Source organism: Macadamia integrifolia, chromosome 4 (assembly GCF_013358625.1).
Source record: "Macadamia integrifolia cultivar HAES 741 chromosome 4, SCU_Mint_v3, whole genome shotgun sequence".
Lineage (NCBI taxonomy): Eukaryota > Viridiplantae > Streptophyta > Magnoliopsida > Proteales > Proteaceae > Macadamia > Macadamia integrifolia.
This window is the reverse complement of record NC_056560.1, coordinates 1,731,527-1,754,705: the sequence shown is the minus strand read 5'-3', so window position 1 is coordinate 1,754,705 and position 23,179 is coordinate 1,731,527. Positions and strand designations below refer to the sequence as shown.

General features: G+C 41.2%; 2 protein-coding genes across 5 annotated transcripts in view; one reads left to right on the top strand and one right to left on the bottom strand.

Moving 5' to 3' along the window:
- Positions 1–18,522, top strand: part of LOC122076705 (WASH complex subunit 3-like) — a 59,893-nt gene extending 41,371 nt beyond the window's left edge. The window contains exons 4-6 of one of the 3 annotated variants that reach the window (XM_042642161.1): positions 2,070–2,166; positions 18,030–18,126; positions 18,248–18,522. In XM_042642161.1, coding sequence (XP_042498095.1) covers positions 2,070–2,166; positions 18,030–18,126; positions 18,248–18,426 — 373 coding nt within the window. In that variant the 3' untranslated portion in view covers positions 18,427–18,522. Of the gene's footprint in view, positions 1–2,069; positions 2,167–18,007; positions 18,127–18,247 lie in introns of all 3 variants that reach the window. The other 2 variants (XR_006139562.1, XM_042642162.1) reach the window with 2 other exon arrangements.
- Positions 816–20,131, bottom strand: LOC122076704 (chaperone protein ClpD, chloroplastic). 2 transcript variants are annotated; one of them, XM_042642159.1, is made up of 12 exons: positions 19,016–20,131; positions 17,024–17,184; positions 16,702–16,931; positions 16,450–16,558; positions 16,238–16,368; positions 5,570–5,671; positions 3,956–4,237; positions 3,770–3,879; positions 3,364–3,658; positions 2,668–2,901; positions 2,285–2,521; positions 816–1,360 (listed from the first exon to the last, which is right to left on the bottom strand). In XM_042642159.1, the coding sequence occupies exons 1-12, from the start codon at positions 19,735–19,737 to the stop codon at positions 1,037–1,039; spliced, it is 2,937 nt and encodes a 978-aa protein (XP_042498093.1). In that variant the 5' UTR covers positions 19,738–20,131; the 3' UTR covers positions 816–1,036. The 2 variants fall into 2 exon arrangements, with proteins under 2 accessions (XP_042498093.1, XP_042498094.1); XM_042642160.1 differs by having other exon boundaries at positions 3,770–3,873; positions 19,016–20,130.
- Between the last annotated feature and the right edge of the window lie 3,048 nt (positions 20,132–23,179).

Genomic DNA, 23,179 nt, shown 5'->3' with positions numbered 1-23,179 from the left:
TAGAATATGTACAGCCAAAGTCGGTATAGGCCAAAGATATTGCTAGAAATTACAACCGCAGCCCAACGTCCTTTGTTGGTGATAAAAAAATTCCATATGAAATTACAATAAACTTTATCATTTGGAGGGAGTTCAACTAAAGTGCAGGAGGTTTTTTTTTGGGGTGGGTGGGTGGGTGGGTGGGTCGGGTGCTCATGAAACTTGGAGAGGAGGTTAAGATCTACAACCCAGCGATTGATGTTATGTATGATTTGTTGTGAGGCTACATTTTATGACCTTTTTTAGGAACTACTTTTCTGGAAAATGGATTGGTTCCTGGATTGCCAAAGAATTAAGTAGCAATGCTGGCTACACTTAGGTAGGATGCGATGAATCTCCGGTTTGGGTAAGTTAGGATCATGAATTAAATGTTATAATTTAAGACAGAGGAGATCAGAATCAATGATGAATTTTGTTTTTACACCCAAATCCTCGGTCGCCCAAAGTCGTCGGGTCAATGGGTATGAAAGATGGGTATGAAACGAAGAGATGCCACATGGTTTCAGGAGCAGATTTACAAAAAATACATTTAGGCTATGTTTGGTAACAAAGAAAAGAAAAGAGCAGAGAAGAAAATAATACAAAACAAAAAAGAATGATTATACAATAATTTTTTATGTGTCTATCTTTCTCTTCAAATTCTAAATATTTTGGATTTTTTCTTTTCTTCATTTGGTTACCAAACATAGCCTTAACTGAGATTATCAAGAGGGAAAAATCGAGTTTTTATGAATTTCAAAAGCATTAATGTCATCAAAGACTAAACAATCGCAAAAGGAGAATAAGAATTGTTCTTTGGATAAAAAATAAAAAAAAGAATTAAGAATTGTTCCAGCCCTGTGTGGTACTGGTACTGTGGTACATCTGTAGCCTCCGATAGGGAGTCAAAAGAAAAATTAATGGGCGCACTATTCTTTCCTTTTTCCTTTGTATGTACAAGTTCTATGAAAAACTAACCTAAGTATGAACTGATTGAAATCATATCCTACCTACGAGGCTACGACTTTGAAGAAGTAGCATCTACATCAAAGTGGGCACTCCGATCTGAGCGTGAGTGATTAATGACAAATGGATTTCCAGAAGCATCCACATCTATGACAGCAGTGTCACCAGGCTTGTAATCGCCTTCAAGAAGCGCTTCACTCAAGAGATCCTCAATTAGAAGCGTGACTGCCCTCCTGAGAGGCCGCACACCATAGCTCCGGTCATAGCCCTGCTCGCAAACACGCTCCTTGATTGTTTCCGACACCTCCAAACCAATTCCCATAGACATGAGTCTTCCCCTCACCTCTTTCAGCATTATGTCTAGAATCTCTGGCATCTGAAATTAAATAACAATAAAATCCACATCAACTGCATTCCGAAGTCCATCATTGACACTACTCTTCTAAATTATCCATTAAAATGAAAAAGAAAAAAACTTCCATACTTAAAGATTGTTCCAATGTTTTTTTTTTTTCCTCCCTTTATTGGATGGGAGGAGTTATGACCAATTTTCCTTAAACGATTCAACGATTATATTCCTTTCTATTCTCACTAAATTCAGAAATTTATACTTCATACAAAAAAGAGGACATTATTTTTACAGTCATTTAATTAAAACTATCCATTGAACAAATTTTGAGTTATAAAGTATTTAACCATAAGCACTAGAGATTTGAAACTCAATCTACTTAATCATCATCACTAATTTCACATTCACAAAACATACCACAATGGTGTAATGGAGTCAAAGGGGGAAAATTTTAAGGCAAAACCAGCAAGGCACCATCTAGACGACCAAGGTGCCAGTCCAAGCAAAGCCGCCTAGACACCTAGGAGACACCTTAACAACAATGAATTGAAGACAAAAACATCCATATTGCACCTGAAATTTGCATTGCTTCAAGATAAAGTACTTATGTAGAATTACATTAAATTGTATTTGCATTTCTAGTTGGTGGACCTATGAGACCACCCCCACCCCCCCCCCCCTTTTCTATTTTCTTGTAGTATGTCCCTCTGATTTTCATACTTCTTCTTGGTTCCAGAAATATGGGGTTCAAAAGAGGGGGAAACGATGGGCATACCATGCTCGTGATTTCAGGGTTTTGGAATGACATGCTTTTGGAATTGAGAAAACTTAAGGTACTGAACACCGGCTCTAGATTCTTCACCATGTTCACTCTCACCCAAGATATTGAGCACCTAGGGTGGCAGACAGACAGAAAACTGTTCTCATGTATAATCAAGAAAAGAGACAAACCTGTGTCTTCTCAATGGGCCGGAATACGACCACATCATCTATCCTGTTGAGAAACTCTGGCCGGAAATATGCCTTCAACTCTTCCATTACTAGAGCTCTCATCCTAGCATATGAACTTGACTCACCGATGTCTGAAATCAAGAAGCCAACAGAACCACTTCCACCCCTTGCAATGGCAGTAGACCCAACATTCGATGTCATGACAATCAACGCATTTTTAAATGATACTCTTCTTCCCTGTTGAATACAAGTATTGAAGAATGAGAGGTGGTACATATTTATTAAATTACTAAGTCTGCTCAGTGTTTCAAGAAAAAATTGGAAAGCTTTGCCTTGACTACCAAGTCAAATTGTTTAATTTCATAAATGCAAGGAGAGAAAACCTGAGAATCAGTTAGGTGGCCATCTTCAAAAATTTGGAGGAGGATGTTGAAAATATCTGGATGGGCTTTCTCAATTTCGTCAAGCAATACAACTGTGAAAGGTCGTCTTCTAATGGCTTCTGTCAGCATGCCTCCCTCTCCATATCCAACATACCCTGGTGGTGACCCTATCAACTTGCTCACAGTGTGTTGCTCCATATATTCGCTCATGTCCAATCTAAGCATGGTTGCCTCCTACAGTAATAAGGTGGCGAAGCATTTCCATGAAGCATTTGCAAAGCAATAAAAAGAACTACTCTATCAAAAAAAAAAAAAAAAAATTGAAAAACTTACTCAAATGTAATCATAATAGCAGAAATTATATTTCCCTATACTACAATAGGTGTCAAAGGGTTAAAAAAATCGAGCTTTTCTACATTAATTTTCACATAGAAGTCAATAAGTAATACACAAAATTTTCCATGACACCAAGTCCAAGTGGATTTTCAAGGAATGTAGATATTGCAGAAGACTTGCATAATGCCAAAGTGCAGGGGTAAAAGTAGAAGCACAGCAAAACCAACAGGCATACATCCTAAGCCAAAGGGGGGGACAGGGAAGGGGAGGCATGGTATTCATAGAGAAAAACCCATAGATCATTGTATTTCATAAAAATGGCTTTACATAAATATACACAATCTGTGTGTTAATACTTACCGATCCAAAACAGCATGCTGCCAAGGCTTTTGCAAGTTCAGTTTTACCGACTCCAGTAGGGCCACAGAACAGCATAGCTGCAATGGGTCTGTCAGGGTCCTTCAGGCCAATACGGGATCTTTTCATGGCACGAGAAATAGCAACAACGGCATCATCTTGACCAATAACCCGTTTCCTAAGCTGCTCATCAAGACCAACTAAAAGCATTCGTTCATCCACCGTGATCTGCTGAACCGGGATCCCCGACCAAAGGGACGTAACTGCAGCTATTTCATCCAGCCCCACCACTGCAGGTCTGGAAAGAATCAAAGCAAGAAACTGACTTTAAAATCGATCCCAGGTTACTCAGGAATTAGGCTTTCTAGTTCCCTAGTCCATTACACAATTCATGAACCCAGAATCATACTCATCATCATCAAATGTGGGAGGTAAAAGGGGATCTGATATGAGTTTTCCCTTGTCATCGATGACTGAAGCATCATAATCATAAATCATTTTATTCACCAGCACCTGCATCTAAACAAAAACAAATACTGACGGATGTAGCAGATCAAGAACAAAAACCATCCCAATCAAGAAGCAAAGCCATTACCATATCATGCATGGCCTGAACAGCTCTTATTTCTTGCCAATAATCATTTGGTGACTTATTGAGTATGGAAGTTTGCTGCTCCTTTCTCCTTTTGAAGGCATCCATACAAGCTCTACTTCCAGCCTCATCAATGAGATCAATAGCTTTATCAGGTAGGTACCTATCTGGTATATATCTAGCTGAAAGATACACAGCAGCATTTATAGCTTCCATAGTGAATCTGCATTTGTGATGAGACTCATACTTCTCTCGTAGTCCCAACAATACCCTCACTGCATCCTCCTGCAACATGTAACACAAAGTCTAAGTGGCCCAAACAAGATTGTCTAATTGAACAACACTGATTAACCGGTTTAGCGGGACAGGAAGCTTGACCTGTGGCACATGGGGGTGTTGATGTGGCCCATCAACACCACTGGATGGATAGAAAACCCGCCATAAGGCACATGTCAAAGTTCAGGCCTCCCTCTAATGAGACAAGCCCACCATGCATGTGACCCTTCCGTTTTATATTTTTATTGGTCTTGACTTCTTACATCAAAACAGTTAAAAAAGATCTCTTACTTTTTGCTTACCCCCCCCAAAAAAAAGAAAACTAGAAATCCCAAACGGTCAAGGGAATTATCTGAGAAACCCTAGAAGAGTGAAAAACCCTAAAAATCCCAAAAATAGGAAATACCCCTGAGAAGCAGAATTCGATTGAGATCACGGCAGGAATGTTGAAACTGTGAGAAAGTAGGCAGCCTGGAAAAGTTATGTCCAGGTTCAGTCTTCCTATATATATATATTTCTCTCATATCATGTATATATTGCTTTCACATGTGCTTTGCAGATTTCCAACCTAGCAGCCTAGATTAGGCTAGTTTACTTTCAGTAATTATTTATACTTGCTAGTACATAGGCCTAGTTAGTAGGACTAGTAAGCCTAGGAATGGTCTAAATAGAAGGAGATCATCCTCCAGCCGGGTGGACTGGGTGCATAAAACCTTCCCAGCACGTAACCTTGAGCTTATCCAAAGATCTGGGTGGACTTTTGCCTTATCCACCAGAGTCAATTCTCTCCCCCGAAAGGGAGAAACATTTATAGGTCCTAGACCCTTATCTAGGTGGTGACTCTATAAAGAAACAAAACATTTATCCCTCTTCCGACCAAGCCCCCCACTAAAAGGTCTTAGTCAGTGGGAGAGGACTGAGGTATCTCCCACCAGTATACCTAAAGTACCAGAATCACAAACCTTCTCTTCACTATGATCATCATCGTTCCCCTCTCCCTTGCGATTCCCTTTCTTCCCTATCCCTTTGGCTCCATTACTAGCAGTCACTTTATGTTTTATCTTACAACAAAACCCACCACCAGAAGATCCTCTGATTGATCTGCGTCAACACTCCAGAAGATCCTCTTCGTTTTGTCCACCCATATGAATTTTACTACTGCAAAACTCCATGGCTACAATGCCGTCGATTTTACCACTACTGATTTCAGCTATAAAAATAAAATAAAAACTTAGGCCAGACATAGATTTAAAAAGAGAAGGGATTTTTTTTTTCATGCAGTCACTTATACAGCTGATACAAAAAGTGCACACATTAACATATATTTACACCATGCATTACCTGGCTTGGTTCACTAATTAGCACAGGCTGGAACCGCCGGGCTAGTGCTTTATCCTTCTCAAAATGCTTCCTGTGTTCATCCACAGTAGTAGATGCAATACACTGTCAAGGAGTGAACTGTTAGGGTAATTTGAGTCTGATGTGAAAACACAAAAAATGAAGAAACTGAATGAGAAAAGTCAACCTAAGTGGAGGCAAGGTGATGACTCCCAAGAAATAAAATTCAAGCTCTAGGACCCCCCCCCCAATCCAAAAAAAATTCTTCATTCTGAATGAAAGCTCAATCACATATAATATGCACAAGAAAAGGAGCAATACATATGTTGAGATGACCGTAGTTAGTTTTGCTGTTACCTTGGTTAAGTTTTATTATTTACTATTTACCGTAGTAAATCTTTTAGATAGGGACGCTTAGTCAGCGTTATCATACTTCCCTTATTTGAATTACTGTAATCTTCTTATAAATAAGAAAGACCTCTGTCATTACTAATAAGTCAAATCATTCTTTAAATCTCTGATTCTCAACTTGGTATCAGAGCCAAAAACCCCTAAAAGTTATTTTCCTTTTTTTGGTTTTCTTATCCATCCCTGGGGGCCCTCGCCTCCTAGTCTAGCATGGCAGACTAAACCCCGTTCAATGCAAACCTAACCCTAACTCACTGTGCCTACATCCGCTTCCACTGTGACTCCCTGCACCTTGCCGCTACCTGCGCCTCCTCGCGCCCCGTTGCTACTTGTGCCTCGCTGTAGCTACTAATGTTGCTACGCTTCTCATCGTTGCTGCCGCCGCCTACCACCTATGCTGCCATTGCCTGCAGCCTTCTGTTGCGCCTCTCATCGTTGCCGTTGCCGCTGCCGCTGCCGCTGCCATCGCATGCTTGCATTGCGCTTGCCTACGCTGCACCTACCTACTGTTGCCATCGCCTGCTACCGCTGCCTGCCTGCTTGTGCTATTTGCCTACATTGTGCCTGCCTGCACCTACTTGTGCATGCACTTGTTGTCGTGCTCTCTTTCCAAGTGTGATTTCTCTCTCCTTTAAGCTATGACTATTGTAAGTAATGATGCTAAGGATGTTATGGTACTTACTGAGGCCCCTGATGGAAGTCGTTCAAGTACTCAGACGGTCAGACCACTCTTCATCCTGGACCCATCAAAATTAATGGTCAGAACTACCTCAACGTGGTCTCGTGCCTATTTTCTTACTATTCGTGGGAACAACTTCTTTGGTTTTCTCACTGAAGACACTCCTCAACTGATTGATCCTGCCGCCGCTAACATCTGGTTAGCCAATGATGCCATTATTATGTCCTTTATGATAAAATCTATAGACCCTACTATTAGTCGAAGCTTTTCTTATTCACTTTGTAAAATCTTAGATGCAATGAAGCAAACCTGTTCTTAGGGAGGGAACTATGCCCAAATCTATGAGATTCGCCATACTGTTCGTTCCACCACTCATAAAGGGTTGTCTATCTCTGCGTATTATTCCACCTTATGCAACCTCTGGCAACAACTGGATTTCTATCATCCAGTCTCAATGGCCTGCCCTACTGATGCTGGTACACTTCAGACAGAGCGTGAAATGGAATGGGTATACGACTTTCTGACAGGTCTCAACCCCGAATATGATCAGATCAGGGTACAAATATTAGGCCATGAGATTTTTTTTATTCTTCTCCAGGCGTATAACTTGTAACTATTTTAGGATCATCGTCGCTCTGTTGTGCTACCCTTTATAGTTCTTGTTCGGTCTGCACTATTGGCTACTCCAATTGCAGAAACCCCGTCTAAGGGTTCTACCCTTCCTCGGGAAATTGTTCAGTGTGATTATTGTGGTCGTCTTTGCCATACCAGGGAAACATGTTGGAAGCTCCATGGTCGTCCCAATGGTACGAAAACGGGAAAACATGGCCCCCAGACCCATCTGTCAGAGTCTGTTGACAGTGCCTCCACTACTGCACCGTTCTCTCTAGATCAAATGGCTGCCCCTTAAGCAACTAATGACACAGTTAGGCACTTCTCCTGCTCCTGTGTCCAACCTTGCTCAAACAGGTAGTTTCCTTGTTTCTTCCTATCATTCTCCTTTATGGTTACTTGATTCGGGTGCTAACGATCACATGACAAGTAGATTTGAGGTCTTCTATACCTATATTCCTTATTCTGATCGGTTTAAGGTACGTGTGGCTGACGGTTCCTTATCCCCCATTTCTGGTAAAGGTTTTGTTTCCTGTACCTCTACAATTTCTCTTCCATCTGTGTTGCATGTCCCTAAATTATGTGCTAACCTTGTTTCCTTCTATCGCTTAACTAAGGAGTTGAATTGTTCTGATCACTTTTTTTCTACCCATTGCCTTTTTCAGGATCTGGTGACTGGTGCTAGAATTGGGTATGGTCAGGTCCGTGATGGGCTCTACTACTTGGATTCTCCACCGGCCGTGCCTCCTCCTGTGGCAGTGCATACTCTCCGTTCTGACAACTCTCTCTCTCCCTCAACTCCACCAGTGGCACCATCGTCTGGGACATCCTTCTTTTCATATTTTACGCCGCATGTTTCCTACTTTAGTTAAACATTGTGGTTTGAACCTGATAGAGATTGTGTGAACAGCGACACACATTAACATCTCCTCTCTAAGCCACCTGTAACCGTCTAACTAACTGTGTAACAAGTGGTGATCTGTTAGGATTCCTTTCTTGAGTATGTAGTCTATATAAATGTAACTCTCTCCATTCACTTAATTAATGAAAAGATTTACTTCTCACATGTTATCAAGTCTTTCTTCTCTAATGAGTCTTTTCTGATCCTTCACTTCCTTTCTTTATTTTTCTTTCATGGCTTCGTCTCCGATTGAGAACTCCAGTTCTGTTTCTGAACCTAGCTCTGCTACATTCTCCATTGTTGCTCCTCATATGGCTCCACAACTGCCTCTGAAGCTTACATCTTCCAACTATATGCTTTGGAGAGCACAATTCTTACCTCTACTTAGAGGATACAATTTGCTGGGATACGTGGATGGATCATTCCCACGCCTTGCAACACCTTCGGCTGCTGCCTCTGCAACACCTTCGACTGTGAACACTGCGGATCTCTGGGAGCGCCAAGTTCAACTCATTCTCAGTTGGATCATCTCCTCCCTATCAGAATCTGCCATTTCCCACATTGTGAGTGCTACTACTTCATATGAAGCCAGGACAACGCTCGCTCGAATCTTTGCTCCTTCTTCAAGGACGCATGTGATGGACCTTAAGGATCGGCTGTCTCGGATCCAGAAAGGTCCTAATTCTGTTATTGAATATCTGCTCACTATACGAACCATAGCAGATACTCTGGCTGCCATTGATCAATCTTTGAGCGATGAAGACTTGGTTCTTGCTGTTCTTCAGGGTCTTGGATCCGATTACAGGGCTTTCGCAACTTCGATTAGTCTTTGTCATGAATCGGTTTCTTACGATGAGCTTACTGGTCTCTTACTAAGTCATGAGAGCTTTCTTCTCTCCAACGTGAATGATGCTTCTGCAAACATCTCTACTGCAAATGTTGCATCGACTGGTCCCATCTCTCCTGAGTTCAATCAGTGATCCAACAGATCAGGTGGTCGCTCTGGAAATTATCGATCCAACAGATCTCATCGTGGTCGTCGAAATTTTTAGAACCGAATCTAAGTCCTGCTGGTTATCAGGGACAGTACCAAGAACAATTTCAGAATCATGACACTCATTTGGATTTGGAATGCCATATTCAAACTCTGGTTCTCAGCATACTGGTGCTTCATTTCCAGGTGATACCTCTTCCTCTCCATCCTTTTTAAATCTTCCACGGCACAGCTGTCAAATTTTTTCTCAAAATGGTCATGTTGCCTCATCCTGCCCACAACGCTTCAATCATACGTTTTTTGGTATTCAATCTACTCCCCTGTCTACTGCTTCTTCTTCATCCTCTTGGATTCTTGATTCAGGATCTAATAACCCTCTTACTGCAGACATGACAAATCTTGCGCTAAGCACTCCCTATTCTGGTTGTGACCAAATTGTTGTAGGGAATGGCCAAGGTTTGCACATTACGCACTCTGGTTCTTCCTCTTTCACTTATGAAAATCAATCCTTCAAACTCTCGAATATTCTGTGTGTTCCCTCTATTCACAGAAACCTTATTTCTGTAAATAAATTTACACAGGATAATAATGTTTTTACTGAATTTCACCCTTCCTTTTTCTTGATTAAGGATCAGCGGACTGCATTGACGCTATACCGCGGCCAGAGCAGTAATGGCCTTTAACATTTGCCGCTGTCTATTTCTACTTCCTTCGCACTTCTTGGAACCAGAGCACCGGTGGTTAATTGGCAGAGCCGTCTCGGGCACCCATCATACCCCATTGTTCGTTGTCTACTTCGTGACTTCAATCTCCCTGTTTCACATTCTCGTGCTTCTCTCTGTGATGCCTGTCAACGGTCAAAGAGTCATCGGCAACCTCTTTCTTCATCTACTTCTGTTAGTTCTGCCCCATTAGAATTACTCCATTGTGATGTTTGGGCCCTGCTCCCCTTATTTCTTTTGACAATTACAACAACTATGTTTTGTTTGTTGATGATTTTAGCAAATACACTTGGCTATTTCCTATAAAGCTCAAGTCTGATGTTTACTCAGTTTTTGTTACCTTTAAATCTATTTTTGAAAACCATTTGTCTCAGATAATTAAATGCAAACAATCTGGAGGAGGGAAATTTCAAAAACTTGATCCTCTTCTCCATACTCATGGTATTTCTCACAGACTTTCCTGCCCACACACTCAAGCTCAAAATGGTGTGGCCGAGAGAAAGCGTCGCCATGTTGTGGAAACGGGCTTGGCCTTGCTTCTTCATAGTAGTGTTCCACTTACCTATTGGTCATTGGCATTCCTTAGTACAACTTACTTGATAAACAGAATGCCAACTTTGCTACTTAATGATATTATCCCTCTTCAAAAGCTTTTCCAAATGGTTCCTGATTACTCATTTTTAAGGACCTTCGATTGTCTTTGTTATCCATACCTTCGACCTTATAATCGCAATAAGCTTCAACCTCGTTCTAGTCCTTGTATTTTCTTAGGATACTCCCTCTCTCACAAAGGGTACAAATGTTACGAACCATCTTCTGGTCGCCTCTACATAGCACAACACGTGGTATTTGAAGAAACCATTTTTCCTTTCTCTACAGTCACTTCATCTTTTACACCATCTACTTCTAATCTCACCCAATGGTATAAAGTCTCTCCCACTGTTTTGTTACCATGCTCTTGTATTCCTTCACATCCACCACCTGCATCCATTGACTCTGTGTCCCAACAATGCCCAAATCCATCCACTTCAGTCTCTTGATCCCACGGGCCTGCCATCATCTTCTAGTCCATCGGACTGAGGAATAACCTGTACCCATCTCTAGTGCGCCTTTGCCACATCTGGATCTGGACCACATTAATCCAGACCATGTTGACACCGGTTCTGTTGTCCCTTCCTCATCCGCTCAACCTCACATTTCTCAGAAACAGATTACAACATCAACTCATCCAATGATTACTCGCTCAAAGGCTGGTTTGATCAAACCCCCAAATTGGCTGAACTTAATGGCTACTAAACACCCTCTTTCTGAGATTACAGAACCTACTTGTCACTCTTAGGCTCTTAAACTTCCTCAATGGAGATCAGCGATGAATGAGGAATTTAACGCCCTTGTGCGCAGTGGAACCTGGGTTCTAGTCCCTCCCACTTCTTCTCAGAATGTGATCGGCTGCAAATGGTATGGGTCTTTAGACTCAAAAAGAATTCTGATGGTACGATTGAGCGCTATAAAGCGCGGATGGTCGCCAAGGGCTTTCATCAACACCCAGGCTTCAACTATGAGGAGACATTTAGTCTGGTTGTTAAGCCAACAACCATTTGGGTTGTTCTCTCATTGGCAGTTGCAAACAATTGGCTCCTTAAGCAACTTGACGTGCAAAACGCATTTCACCATGGGACACTCAATGAGACTGTTTTCATGATACAACCACCAGGTTTTGTTGATGATTCCAAGCCTGACTATGTTTGTCACCTAAGGAAGTCGCTATATGGACTTAAGCAAGCACCACAAGCATGGTATCATCGCTTGAGCTCCTTCTTGCTGTCCCATGGATTTCCTTCATCAAAAACAGATACCTCCTTGTTCATTTATAAGGCCAAAGGAGTTCTTATATACTTTCTCATCTATGTAGATGATATTATAGTTACAGGAAACTCAAATGCTTCTATTACAACACTTCTTACTTCACTGTCTGCAACCTTTGCATTAAAGGACCTTGGGGAGCTTCTTTATTTTTCGGGAATGGAGGTCTTACGCTCATCTAATGGTTTGGTTATAAACCAAAGAAAATATATTTCAGACCCTCTGCTCACAATATGACTGGCGCTAAACCAGTGTCCACACCCATGGCTGCCTCACCTCCTTTGGGTACAAATTCTGGATCTTCTTTAGTGGATGGAACTAAATACCGATGAGTCATTGGTGCTTTACAGTATTTACTGTTGACACATCCTGATATAAGTTATGCTGTCAACAAAGTAGCGCAATTTATGCACAATCCAACTGATACTCACTGGGGTCTGTGGTAAAAAGGATTTTACGCTACCTGAAGCATACTGTATCTGATGGCATCTTGTTTCGTTGCTGCTCCAACCCTTCCTTATCTCTCACAGCCTATTCGGATGCTGATTGGACTGGTTGCCCAGATGACCGAAAGTCTACAACGGGTTTTGCATTTTTCTTGGTCGGCATCTTGTGTCATGGGGTTCTAAGAAGCAGAAAACTGTTTCTCGATCCTCAACAGAGGCAGAATATCGGGCAGTTGCTGCTGCAGCAAGCCAGCAACAGAGTTGGTTTGGTTGCGTCTCTGTTATGTGAGTTGCGTACCTTTTCGCAGCTGCTCCTGTTATCTGGTGTGATAATGTTGGAGCTACGTACCTTACCGCCAATCCAGTGTTTCATTCGTGTACAACGCACATTGAAATTGATTTTCACTTTGTTCGTGATATGGTTGCCACCAAACAATTGGTAGTTCGATATGTGTTTATGATAGATCAGCTTGCGGACATACTCACGAAGGGACTCTCTCGTGTCCGTTTCAGCTCTTGAAGGGCAAACTCACTGTAGGGTCTCCTCCACTGAGCTTGAGGGGGGGCTGATAGAGATTGTGTGAACAGCGACACACATTAACATCTCTCTACGCCACCTGTAACTGTCTAACTAACTGTGTAACAAGTGGTGATCTGTTAGGATTCCTTTCTTGAGGATGTGTAATCTATATAAATGTAACTCTATCCATTCACTTAATTAATGAAAAGATTTACTTCTCATAGGACCAACTTAAGTGTGATGTATGTGAGTTTGTAAACATACATGCACCTCTTACTTTCCTACTGAAAATAAAAGTGATATTCTTTTTCTATTATCCATTCAGATTTGTGGGGTCCTTCTCGGACAATCGATAGGAATGGCTTTCGTTGGTTCATTACTTTTATTGACAACTGAACTCGTCTGACATGGGTATATTTGTCGCATAATAAGTCTGATGCCTTCTCTTATTTTAAATCTTTTCATGCCGTGCTCCGTACCTAGTTTATGCCACTGTACGAATCCATCGTAGTGACAATGGCACTGATTATATAGATGGGGAGTTTCAGGAATACCTTGATTCTCAAGGCATTCTCTCCCAAACTTCTTGTGTTAGGACCCCTGAACAAAATGGGATTCCAGAGCGCAAGAATCGTCATCTCCTTGGCATTGCTTGGGCTTTAATGTTTGCTACTAGTGTTCCTAAATATCTCTGAGGCAATGCCGTTCTTACTGCTGCCCACCTTATTGACCGAGTGCCCTCTAATGTACTTAACTTTAAGGCCCCAAATTCTTTTCTCCCTGATCCTACAATTGTTTCTAGTCTTCTTCCTCAGGTATTTGGGTGTCTGTTTTGCCTATAATTCCTCTCCTTCAAGGTCTAAGCTTGACCCTCAGGCTCTAAAGTGTGTTTTTCTTGGTTACTCGGCTTCGCAAAAGGGGTATAAATGTTATCACCCTCCTACTTGCCGCTTGTATGTCACCATTGATGTCACCTTTCATGAGTCTGAGGTATATTTCACGTCACCTCTTCAAGGGGAGAATCTTGAGGAAAAGCCTCCTTTTGTTATTGCTACATCTCCTATTTAGGGTATGCCTCTCGCTCAGGGGGAGCCACCAAATCAGCATGTAAGAGATGTGATCACTTACACTCGAAGGTCTAAAGAGCAAGACACCACTGGTAACCGGCCATACCCTTCTAAAGCAACTCCATCGGATCCACCACTATCAAGTAATACTTCTTCGATACTTGATATTGTACCTACAGTGGATGATCTTCCTATCGCTGTTAGAAAAGGAGTTCGTTCTTGTACCAAGCATCCCATCTCCAATTTTTTTTCCTATGCATCTTTATCTCTCTCCTATAGGGCCTTTGTTTCTTCGTTGTCTTCTGTGTCTACTCCACAGGGTTGGAAGTCATAAATGATCTGAAGTGGAAAGCTGCAATGGTTGAGGAAATGTTGGCATTGGATAAAAATAGTACCTGGGAACTTGTTCTTCCTCCTCAGGGAAAGAAATTAGTTGGGTGCAAGTGGGTGTTTACGATCAAGCAGAAGGCTGATGAGACAGTTAAGAGGTACAAGGCACACTTGGTAGCTAAGGGCTTTACCCAAACCTATGGGATTGATTACCAAGAAACCTTTGCCCCAGTTGCAAAGATGAGCTCTATCAGGGCATTGCTATCTGTTGCTGCAAATCTGGGATGGAATCTCCAACAACTGGATGTCAAGAATGCGTTCTTGAATAGAGACCTTGAAGAGGAAATTTATATGGATGTTCCTACTAGCTTTGCCAATCCTCTAGTGTCGGACGTGTCTACAAGTTGAAGAAGTCGTCCGGCCTCAAGCAATCTCCTAGGGCATGCTTTGGCCGATTCATAAAAGCTATGATAAGCTTTGGATATAGACAGAGTCAAGCTGATCACACCTTGTTCACAAAGGTGAAAGATAACCAAGTCACTACTCTAATTGTCTTCGTTGACGATACTATGATTAGTGGTAACAATGATGAGATCTCCAACCTTAAGACCTTACTAGTAGCAGAGTTCGAGACTAAGTAAATAGGACCCCTTCGATATTTCCTTGGGATTGAAGTGGCTAGATCTAACAGAGGTATCTTCATTTCCCAAAGGAAGTATGTTTTGGATCTCCTTAGTGAGACAGGTATGCTTGGGTGCAAGCCTGTGGATGCCCCTATAGAGGTTAATCATCAGCTGAGCAAGGCAATGGTGACTCTATTGATAAAGAGCAGTACCAGAGACTTGTTGGCCGTTTGATCTACTTGTCCCACACCAAGCCCGATATTGCTTATGTTGGTATTGTTAGCCATTTTCTTTATGATCCCAGTACACCTCACCTTGATGTTGTACCGGATCTTACGGTAGTTGAAATCCGCTCCTGAAAAGGGTATTTTGTATTATAATTAGGGGCACTTGAAGATTGAGACCTCGAGTGATGCTACCTAGGCTAGATTTATTGATGATCGGCGATCTACCTCTGGGTATTGTACTTTCCTTGGAGGGAACCTTGTTACTTGGCATAGCAAGAAACAATACGCGGTATCTTAGACTAGTGCTGAAGCTGAGTATCGCGCAATGGCCTAAGGGATTTGTGAGCTAGTTTGGCTTAAGAGCCTACTGAGTGATCTCCGAGTTAATTTTGAAGGTCTTATGCGTTTGTATTGTGATAACAAGGAAGCCACCTACATCGCTCACAATCCCGTTCAGCATGATAAAACCAAGCATATTGAGATTGATAGGCACTTCATCAAAGAGAAGCTTCACCAAGGGACTGTTTGCATTCCCTTTCTTGGCATTCCCTTTCTTAGTACTGCAAATCAGTTAGCTGATGTGTTTACCAAGGCTGTTCACTATAAGGCATTTCATCCTCTCGTATCCAAGTTGGGCATGTCTGATATATTTGCACCAACTTGAGGGGGAGTTTTGAGATAACAGTAGTTAGTTTTATTCTCACCTTGGTTAAGTTTTATTATTTACTATTTACCGTAGTAAATCTTTTAGATGGGGACACTTAGTCAGCGTATCTTGTAGATAAAGGCGCTTAGTCAGTATTATCCTACTTCCCTTATTTGATTTATTGTAATCTTTTATAAATAAGAAAGACCTCTGTCATTACTTACCGAAAAGTCAAATCATTCTTTAAATCTCTGATTCTCAACCACATAGAAACACTAAAGTGAATTTGAGATCACCATCAACAGGAAAAGCACATCAAGCATGGTTGCATGTCTCAAACAGCTGGCTGCCTAGCAGAGCAATTAAAACAGTTGCCGCTTCTCATTCCAACCCCAACTTAAAACAAACAGATTTTTTTTTTGTTTGATTTTTAATGTCTATCAACTGTTCCTCTCATTAGCTGTAATCCATTACACATTATTTACAATAAAAAATGTGCATAATCAAGATACGTACCAAATCTTAGTTTCTGCGAAGTATAACAGATACAATCCCATACCTTTAAATATAATATTGTAGAAACAAGTTTTGTGTGCTGCATTTACAAGCATTACGATAAACCTAGGCTATTACCTGTAATTTTCCCCTCCCAAGAGAAGGCTTTAATAGATTGGCAATGTCAAGACCAGATCCCCTGCTTCCTCTCCCAACCGTGCCAGATCCAACAATCGTATGAACTTCATCAATAAATAGAATGATGTTACCTGCAAATTTTCACAAATCAAGATTTTATGACATAACAAAGGTATTTAAATTCATCAAGGAAAGTCAACGAATATGATGACCTGCTTTTTGTATCTCACTGATTAAGGTAGTAACCCGTGCCTCAAGCTCTCCCCTTTCCTTTGCACCTGCCATCAATAGACCTATATCCAAGGACATTATGTGTTTTGTCTGCAGATAAATTGATAGGTTCAGCAAGCTAATTTTATACAGTTAATTTCATGCAATTATCTTTAAGAAGCAGCTAGATCTCTAGAGATAATCGAAGAGAAAAAGAAAAGGAATATAAACTACTCATGAAGGAGAATACCCACCAAAAGAAAAATTGGAACGTCACAGTTTGCAATACAAATTGCAAGACCCTCTGCAATGGCTGTCTTACCCACCCCTGGTTCACCCAGAAGAATTGGGTTATTCTTGGTTCTTCGACCAAGGATCTCAACAACTCTCTGTATTTCACTGTTGCGACCAATTACAGGATCAACAAGTCCTTCACTAGCTCGAGCAGTAAGATCCACACAGAATTGGGCTAGAGTACTTTTCTCTGAGGGAAACAGTAGAATAGTTTAGCACTCCACCAGATAATGTAATTAGTTAACTCAACATTAAACTCAATAAATAGAATAAGCAAAAGACCTTTTCTTTTCTTGGAAGGCCTTGAAATTGTTGTTTTCCCAGAAGAAGATTTTCCACGCATCCTTCTCGCTGCTGAGGATGGTTCTCTACCATCTGTGGCAAGCTCCCCTTGAAGTCTAGACACTGCTACAATTGCTAAATGATTGGCATTTGCTCCTAATCTGTAACCATTATCATCTTATCTCCATAAGTTGCGATAAACACCTTTCATCAATCATGAACCTTGAAGCATTTATACATCATAAACAATTTATCACTTGTTTGATTTTTTAAAAGGATGTCATGTTCGGCAAACATGTCAAATACACATCAGAAAAGAAGATGTCAATATTTTAAATTGACAAGCAAGCTGGATCCCAGATTCTAATGGAGGTTAAATCCAGTTTGATGGCTCGGTTTGCTGCTGGCCTTCTTTTTCTTTTGCACTGTATCAAGAACTAGGGCCCAAAAATCTATCAGTGTTAACTCACCATTCAACTAGTTCTAAAATGGTTGATGAGTTGTAGAAGCATATGCTAGCTTAAAATGGAAGCACGTGGTTATCTTATTAATCTTCACTGGCAGAAGAAATACTTATTGCTATTTTCTATTTTATATAGAGCTCTCTGCAAAGCAGGGAGTCAGGCTGCATACATTTGCCCCTCCCAAACCCTGCTGTAGAGGGATCCTTGTGCACTGGGTTGCTCCTTTTTTTTTTATAGACAAAGAGGACGTTGGTTGCCCAGTGTCCTCTGCTTTATGCATTGCTCACCTGATACAGCATGTGTACTAGTTGAATATGCTGATTCATAATGGTGAATATTGCTGATAAGATTACAGTATTTCGATTGGGTATCACATTGTGTGTTTCATTTCATGTTCTAACAAATAAAAAATTGAAATTATTCATATACCTTCTCTAAGCATCTGCTGCACCTTAATATCTCAATATCGATGCTTGACTTTTCAGTGCCCTTCCCTTTATAGTACTGATCATTTGTACAGTGTTACTCACTGCTGGTGACAGAAGGCTGATGGTATGTGTGTCAATGGATACCCAATTACGCAACAGAGAACCCCCACGCTTAGCAGGGTCTGGGTAAAAATGATTTATGTGATCAATGGTAAGAATGATGAGGATTGTATATAACTATTTGCTCCAGCCTAATACTTTGTTTTTTTATATCACAATTATATTTGAGGATTCAGCTGATCCATTGAGTCCATCTACATGATTATGGTCAGGATTGTACATGGAGCTACAACAGTATTTGACATGTTTAAGGAACCCCATGTGCTCTACTATCAAGCAGGATTGGATGGACATAGTCAGCTCGCAAAGTGTCCCATGTCTTTTTCCATTTTTCCTCTTTTGTTGCTATTTTCCTTTTTTTTTTACTAACTTCATAAGAAGATGTACTTAGACATGATAGGATAAACTTGACCACAACAGTATATTCATTGATGGCACATTGTGGATGTCCTTTACTCAAATCATTTTAAAACTTGTAGACGTTCAATGAGGTAGCCTTTAAGTGCATTTCAAAGAAGCATGAGCTTCCTAATTTTATTTTATTTATTTATTTTCATATACAAGTAATATTATGGGGAAGCCTGAAAATGAGTGAAGTAATAGAGGGGGAAAAAAAGAAGAAAAATCAGCTTGGAAGAAGACTAACTCAATATCAAAATGCTTCCACCCGATGGAAAATAGAAGCTAGAAATAGCAGTACTGGGCTGACAAGTGAGGACGACATGATTCACCTATGGAGATGTGACGCTGGCATCAGAATTATATGTTTGCTTTCCAACAAACCAATATAGGGTAACATGGCTAAATGACGAAGTAATTATTAATTATTATTATCAGAGAGATAAATATAGATTCACAAAGAACTGGCCCAAAATGTGGAGGCGATCTATTCATGGACACGAGGATTGAAATTGAAATGACGGTCACATGTTCTCACCAAGCAACGACAAAAGCAACAGCAAGAGGAAAGACAGTCATACCTCTTGAGGACCCGACCGGCGCTACCATCATCGACGGTGAAGAGTCCAATAGCAATGTGTTCGGGGGCAATGAAGTTATAGCCCATACTCCTCGAATACTCCACGGCAGCTTCGAAGACACGCTTTGTGCTTATAGAAAAGGGGATATGGGTGGAAGAAGAAGGGCTAAGGGAGGAGTCATTAGACGCAGTAGCATCGTCGGTCCAAATGCTGCGAACGACATCCCGGGCCTTGTCAATTGTGATGCCGGATCCAAGAAAGCCGTCCGGTGAACGGTCCTCAGCAACCAAACCCAACAAGAGGTGTTGGGTAAAGACCATGTCCTTGGCCAAAGCCTTGGCTTCTCTCTGCGAAAACATTACAGCCTTAATGGCCCGTTCCGTGAAACGTTCGAAGACCGCCGATATGGGCATGGGCAACCTCCGTTGGGCTTTATGAGAGGGCTCGGTAACGGAAATGAAGCGAGAGATTGAGATACCAAAAGTGGAGGAGGATGAGGAGGAAGTAGAAGAAGACGAAGGCGGAGAATACGAAGGAAGAGGGCAAACAGCAGGGACTCTACGGCGGCCATGACAATCAGATGATGGCTTGAATTTCGCGGACAAATCAGGACTGAAAATGGAAACAGAGGCCTTGGACCAGCGATAATTTGTCGGAAGAGGAGAAAGATCCATCATTTGATGAACTACCACTGATAAAGGTGAAGAGCAAGTCACTTCCATTTTTTATTTTTTTTTTGTTTCCCACCTTTGTTGACCTTATATGAGATATAAGGATGCAAATTGAGAATGGAATTCGACGATGATAGAATTCAGACGAAAACGAAAACGAAAACAATAGCAACAGAAGAAGAAAGAGGGAGAGGCAGAACTATAAACTAGTCCGTATTATTTACTTACGCAATACATACAGACTGAGAGAACAGCCTCAGCTGAGAGAGAGAGAGAGAGACAGAGAAAGATTTGTCTTTGATCCCTCCCGTTTGTTTGACTTGACATTTAAAAAAGGCAACGGAAAAACATCCAACAGAAAGAAAGACAGGAAGAAAAGAAGAAGAGCAAGTGGAGTGCAAAACAGGGAGAGGGAAAGGAAGCAAAGAAAGGAATTGGGAAAGGAAGACTCATCAAGCTACTAATAAAATATAAACGAGACATTCTTTTTTTTGCCCTTGCCACCAGCGGTGGGGCCAATGAGATGGCGCACCCACACTCCGCAAAAGGCATCAATAGAATTGGATTTTATTACATTTCATAATTCATATGAATGGGAACAGTCATTTCACCCCCAGGATGCAACCGTGCTGGGCCACGCGGCCAAAGAGCATATTCTTTTCCCTTACTAAATTACGACCAACTTTTTATAGTAACGGCCCAACGGGAGTCAAATTGGAGTGCCAATCAAGGTCGTGTTCTTGTCTTCCGTCGTTTAGCAGATGAACAAGTAATCTTTCAATCCCAGTCATGGTATTTTCCCTGGCTATCGCGGCTCTGTGAGTGTGAGGTGTTAGGTCGTACACTCTCCATCGTAAAGCTCCACATTAACACCCCTCACTCAAAAAAAAAAAAAAAACCTATCATGGTTTTGAAAACCGAATTGGATCAGTTTGGCTGATATCAGTCCCTAAATCCGATCTATTGGTAAAGTATAAGGGTATAATTGTTCAATAAATCATTTTTTTTCTTAAAAAAGAGAAAAATATTACCTTATGGATCCGGTATCTACCATAGCCCGCACAGCATGCCTATTGATCTTCGTATCAAACATACAACAAGGAATGTCATCTAATACGGTGCGCCTTTTGTAGACGGGCATTCAGCTTTTGCACCGAGTTCACACGAGCAACCTAAAAGCCTTTCTGTCAGTCATCTGTGATCTATGCACTCCGAAATTCACTAGATCCCAGCAGACATCTATTTTGATTCATATCAATATTGATTGAGACTTAGATCGATCATAAGTTTTAAAACCTTGATCCAATTCTACATCGTATGGATGAGAATGATTTTTGCATTTCGATCTTCTCCAATCGTTGCATAGTGCATACGCCCCAATCCATGGGTGTGCACTCCCAACCATCAAATGTTTCATTAGGCATCCCAGCGGTTGGAGACGATCTGAAATCCCCGAGTTTCTCATTATTGTGGTTGATGTGGAGTAAATATCCAAAAAAAAAAAAAAAGGACAAATGTGCAAGGACCTGGAGCCGTTACCTGCCTGTAAAGTTTAGGCCCCCACTTGATGTCATGGTGGATGGTGTGGATGTAAACCCAATATCTTACCTTCTTATAAGGAAAATAATCCTCTGTTTTTCTCATCCCTGTTTTTCCTTGTTTTGCTACCTGCAGAACACGACACGTGGACAACTTTAAGACCAACGTACCGGATGTAATAATCCTCACCCAATCTTGACCGTTGGTCTCCTTATTGTCCACGTGTCGCGTTCTGCATGTAGCAAAACAAGGAAAAACATGGATGGGAAAAACAGAGGATTTTGATCCTTCTTATATGGGCTATGCAGAAAAGCCAAAGCCCAAAATTTATGCCATGAGTGAAGGATGGCACAACTGGCATTATGTACATATTGATGCCTCATGCAAACCCACGCTCCTATCCAAATATAGTACATAAATTAGCCCTCACTGTTCTCCCTCTATCTATTGTTACATAAATTTCAAGTTAAATGAAGATTATTAAGTGTGACAAAATAGAGTTTTGAAAAAACTTCTAACTCGCTAAGAAGAAAATCATCACATGCTCCTTCTTTGTATCTGATGAGGGCATTTCTCCCTAACCACGGCATGGGCAAGGAGTGTCCTGACCAATGCTACACTGATACTTTATCTAGCCGTGCTATTACCTCGGCCCCCCATCAGGCTGTGCTACCACCTCGACCCTCAATCAGCCCGAGTGGCCACCTCGGCACTCCATCAGCCCGTGCTGTTACCTCGGCCCTCCATCTGGCTGTACTGCCAACTCGGCCCCCCATCAGGCCATGTTGCCACCTCGGCATCTCATCTGGTCGTGCTGCCACCTCGGCCCAAAGTCAACAACAAGGTTTCCAGAAACATGCTCTTGTCCAATCCTATAGTCAAGGAACGTAATCCCTATTCACAAGGACGGGACTCTATCCACTACACATCACCAGAGACATCTACTCCTCACACGGTTGGCATTTCTGAGATAAGAGGGGAATATTCCCCTGGTATACCCTAGGATCTAAAATATTTCCAGCATTAGAGAGCCATTACCCTCAAGGACTCTACGCTTAACAAGACTCTCCACGAACGTCTCCCATTCTCTCTCCATTAGCAGCCTATAAATATCAAGGTAAACCTCCCTCAAAAGGGATCAACCACTTCTTTTACTGAAAAAGCTCTCTTGAGCATCCTCTCTTCTGTGCAGATCGGCTAGAGCACCAAGAATTGTAAGGAAGATCATTCAATCAATTTTTACCACATCAGTATCCTTCAGAGACCTTATTATTTTTTATTTTATTCTTTGCTTCTGTAAGGGATCGAGTGGGCTAAAAGCTTTGAGTATTCATTTCCTAGTTTGATTTATGTTTTAAACATTCACTTCCGCATTTAAGAATTACAGTTTGATTTGTCTACTTTAAATTCGTAATTCGACCGAAGGGCATTTATAATAGTTAGGGTTTGGGATCAATATATGGTCCCATGGCCATTGTGTCAGTGCGGGGACCAATCAAAGGAGGCACATGGCCAACTAACTAGGGGTAAGGTGGTCCTTTTTGTCACCTCTTATGTCTGGGCGTAAGCGCGTGCAACTAGGTAGGGATCTTTTCCCTAATAGTTAATACATAAATATAGTTGGGCCAGACCTTTTAGAGCTAAATGTTGGGCTAGACCAGTCCGGTTCAAGCTGAGCAATCCAAGTTACATCCCATATTGACGTGTATATATAGGAAAAGGCTCTCTGAGCCTAAGGTGTACACTTAACCCTCCTCATATGTATTAGCATATTAATTTCTTAAGAGATCAACAATGATTTAAAAAACAATGTGAGGAGGTGAATTATAAACTGCTTGCTCAAAGAACCCCTCCCTATATATATAAATATATTTATATATATATAGAGTACCCTATATATATATATATATATATATATACACACACACATATATATATATATATATATATATAT

Coding starts and splice junctions, on each gene's coding strand:
- LOC122076704 (XM_042642159.1), bottom strand. CDS start 19,737: ATGGAAGTGACTTGCTCTTCACCTTTATCAGTGGTAGTTCATCAAATG. Junction 3,659..3,769: donor CCCACATTTGATGATGATGA/GTATGATTCTGG, acceptor GATTCTTTCCAG/ACCTGCAGTGGTGGGGCTGG. Junction 2,522..2,667: donor GCCACCTAACTGATTCTCAG/GTTTTCTCTCCT, acceptor TGTATTCAACAG/GGAAGAAGAGTATCATTTAA.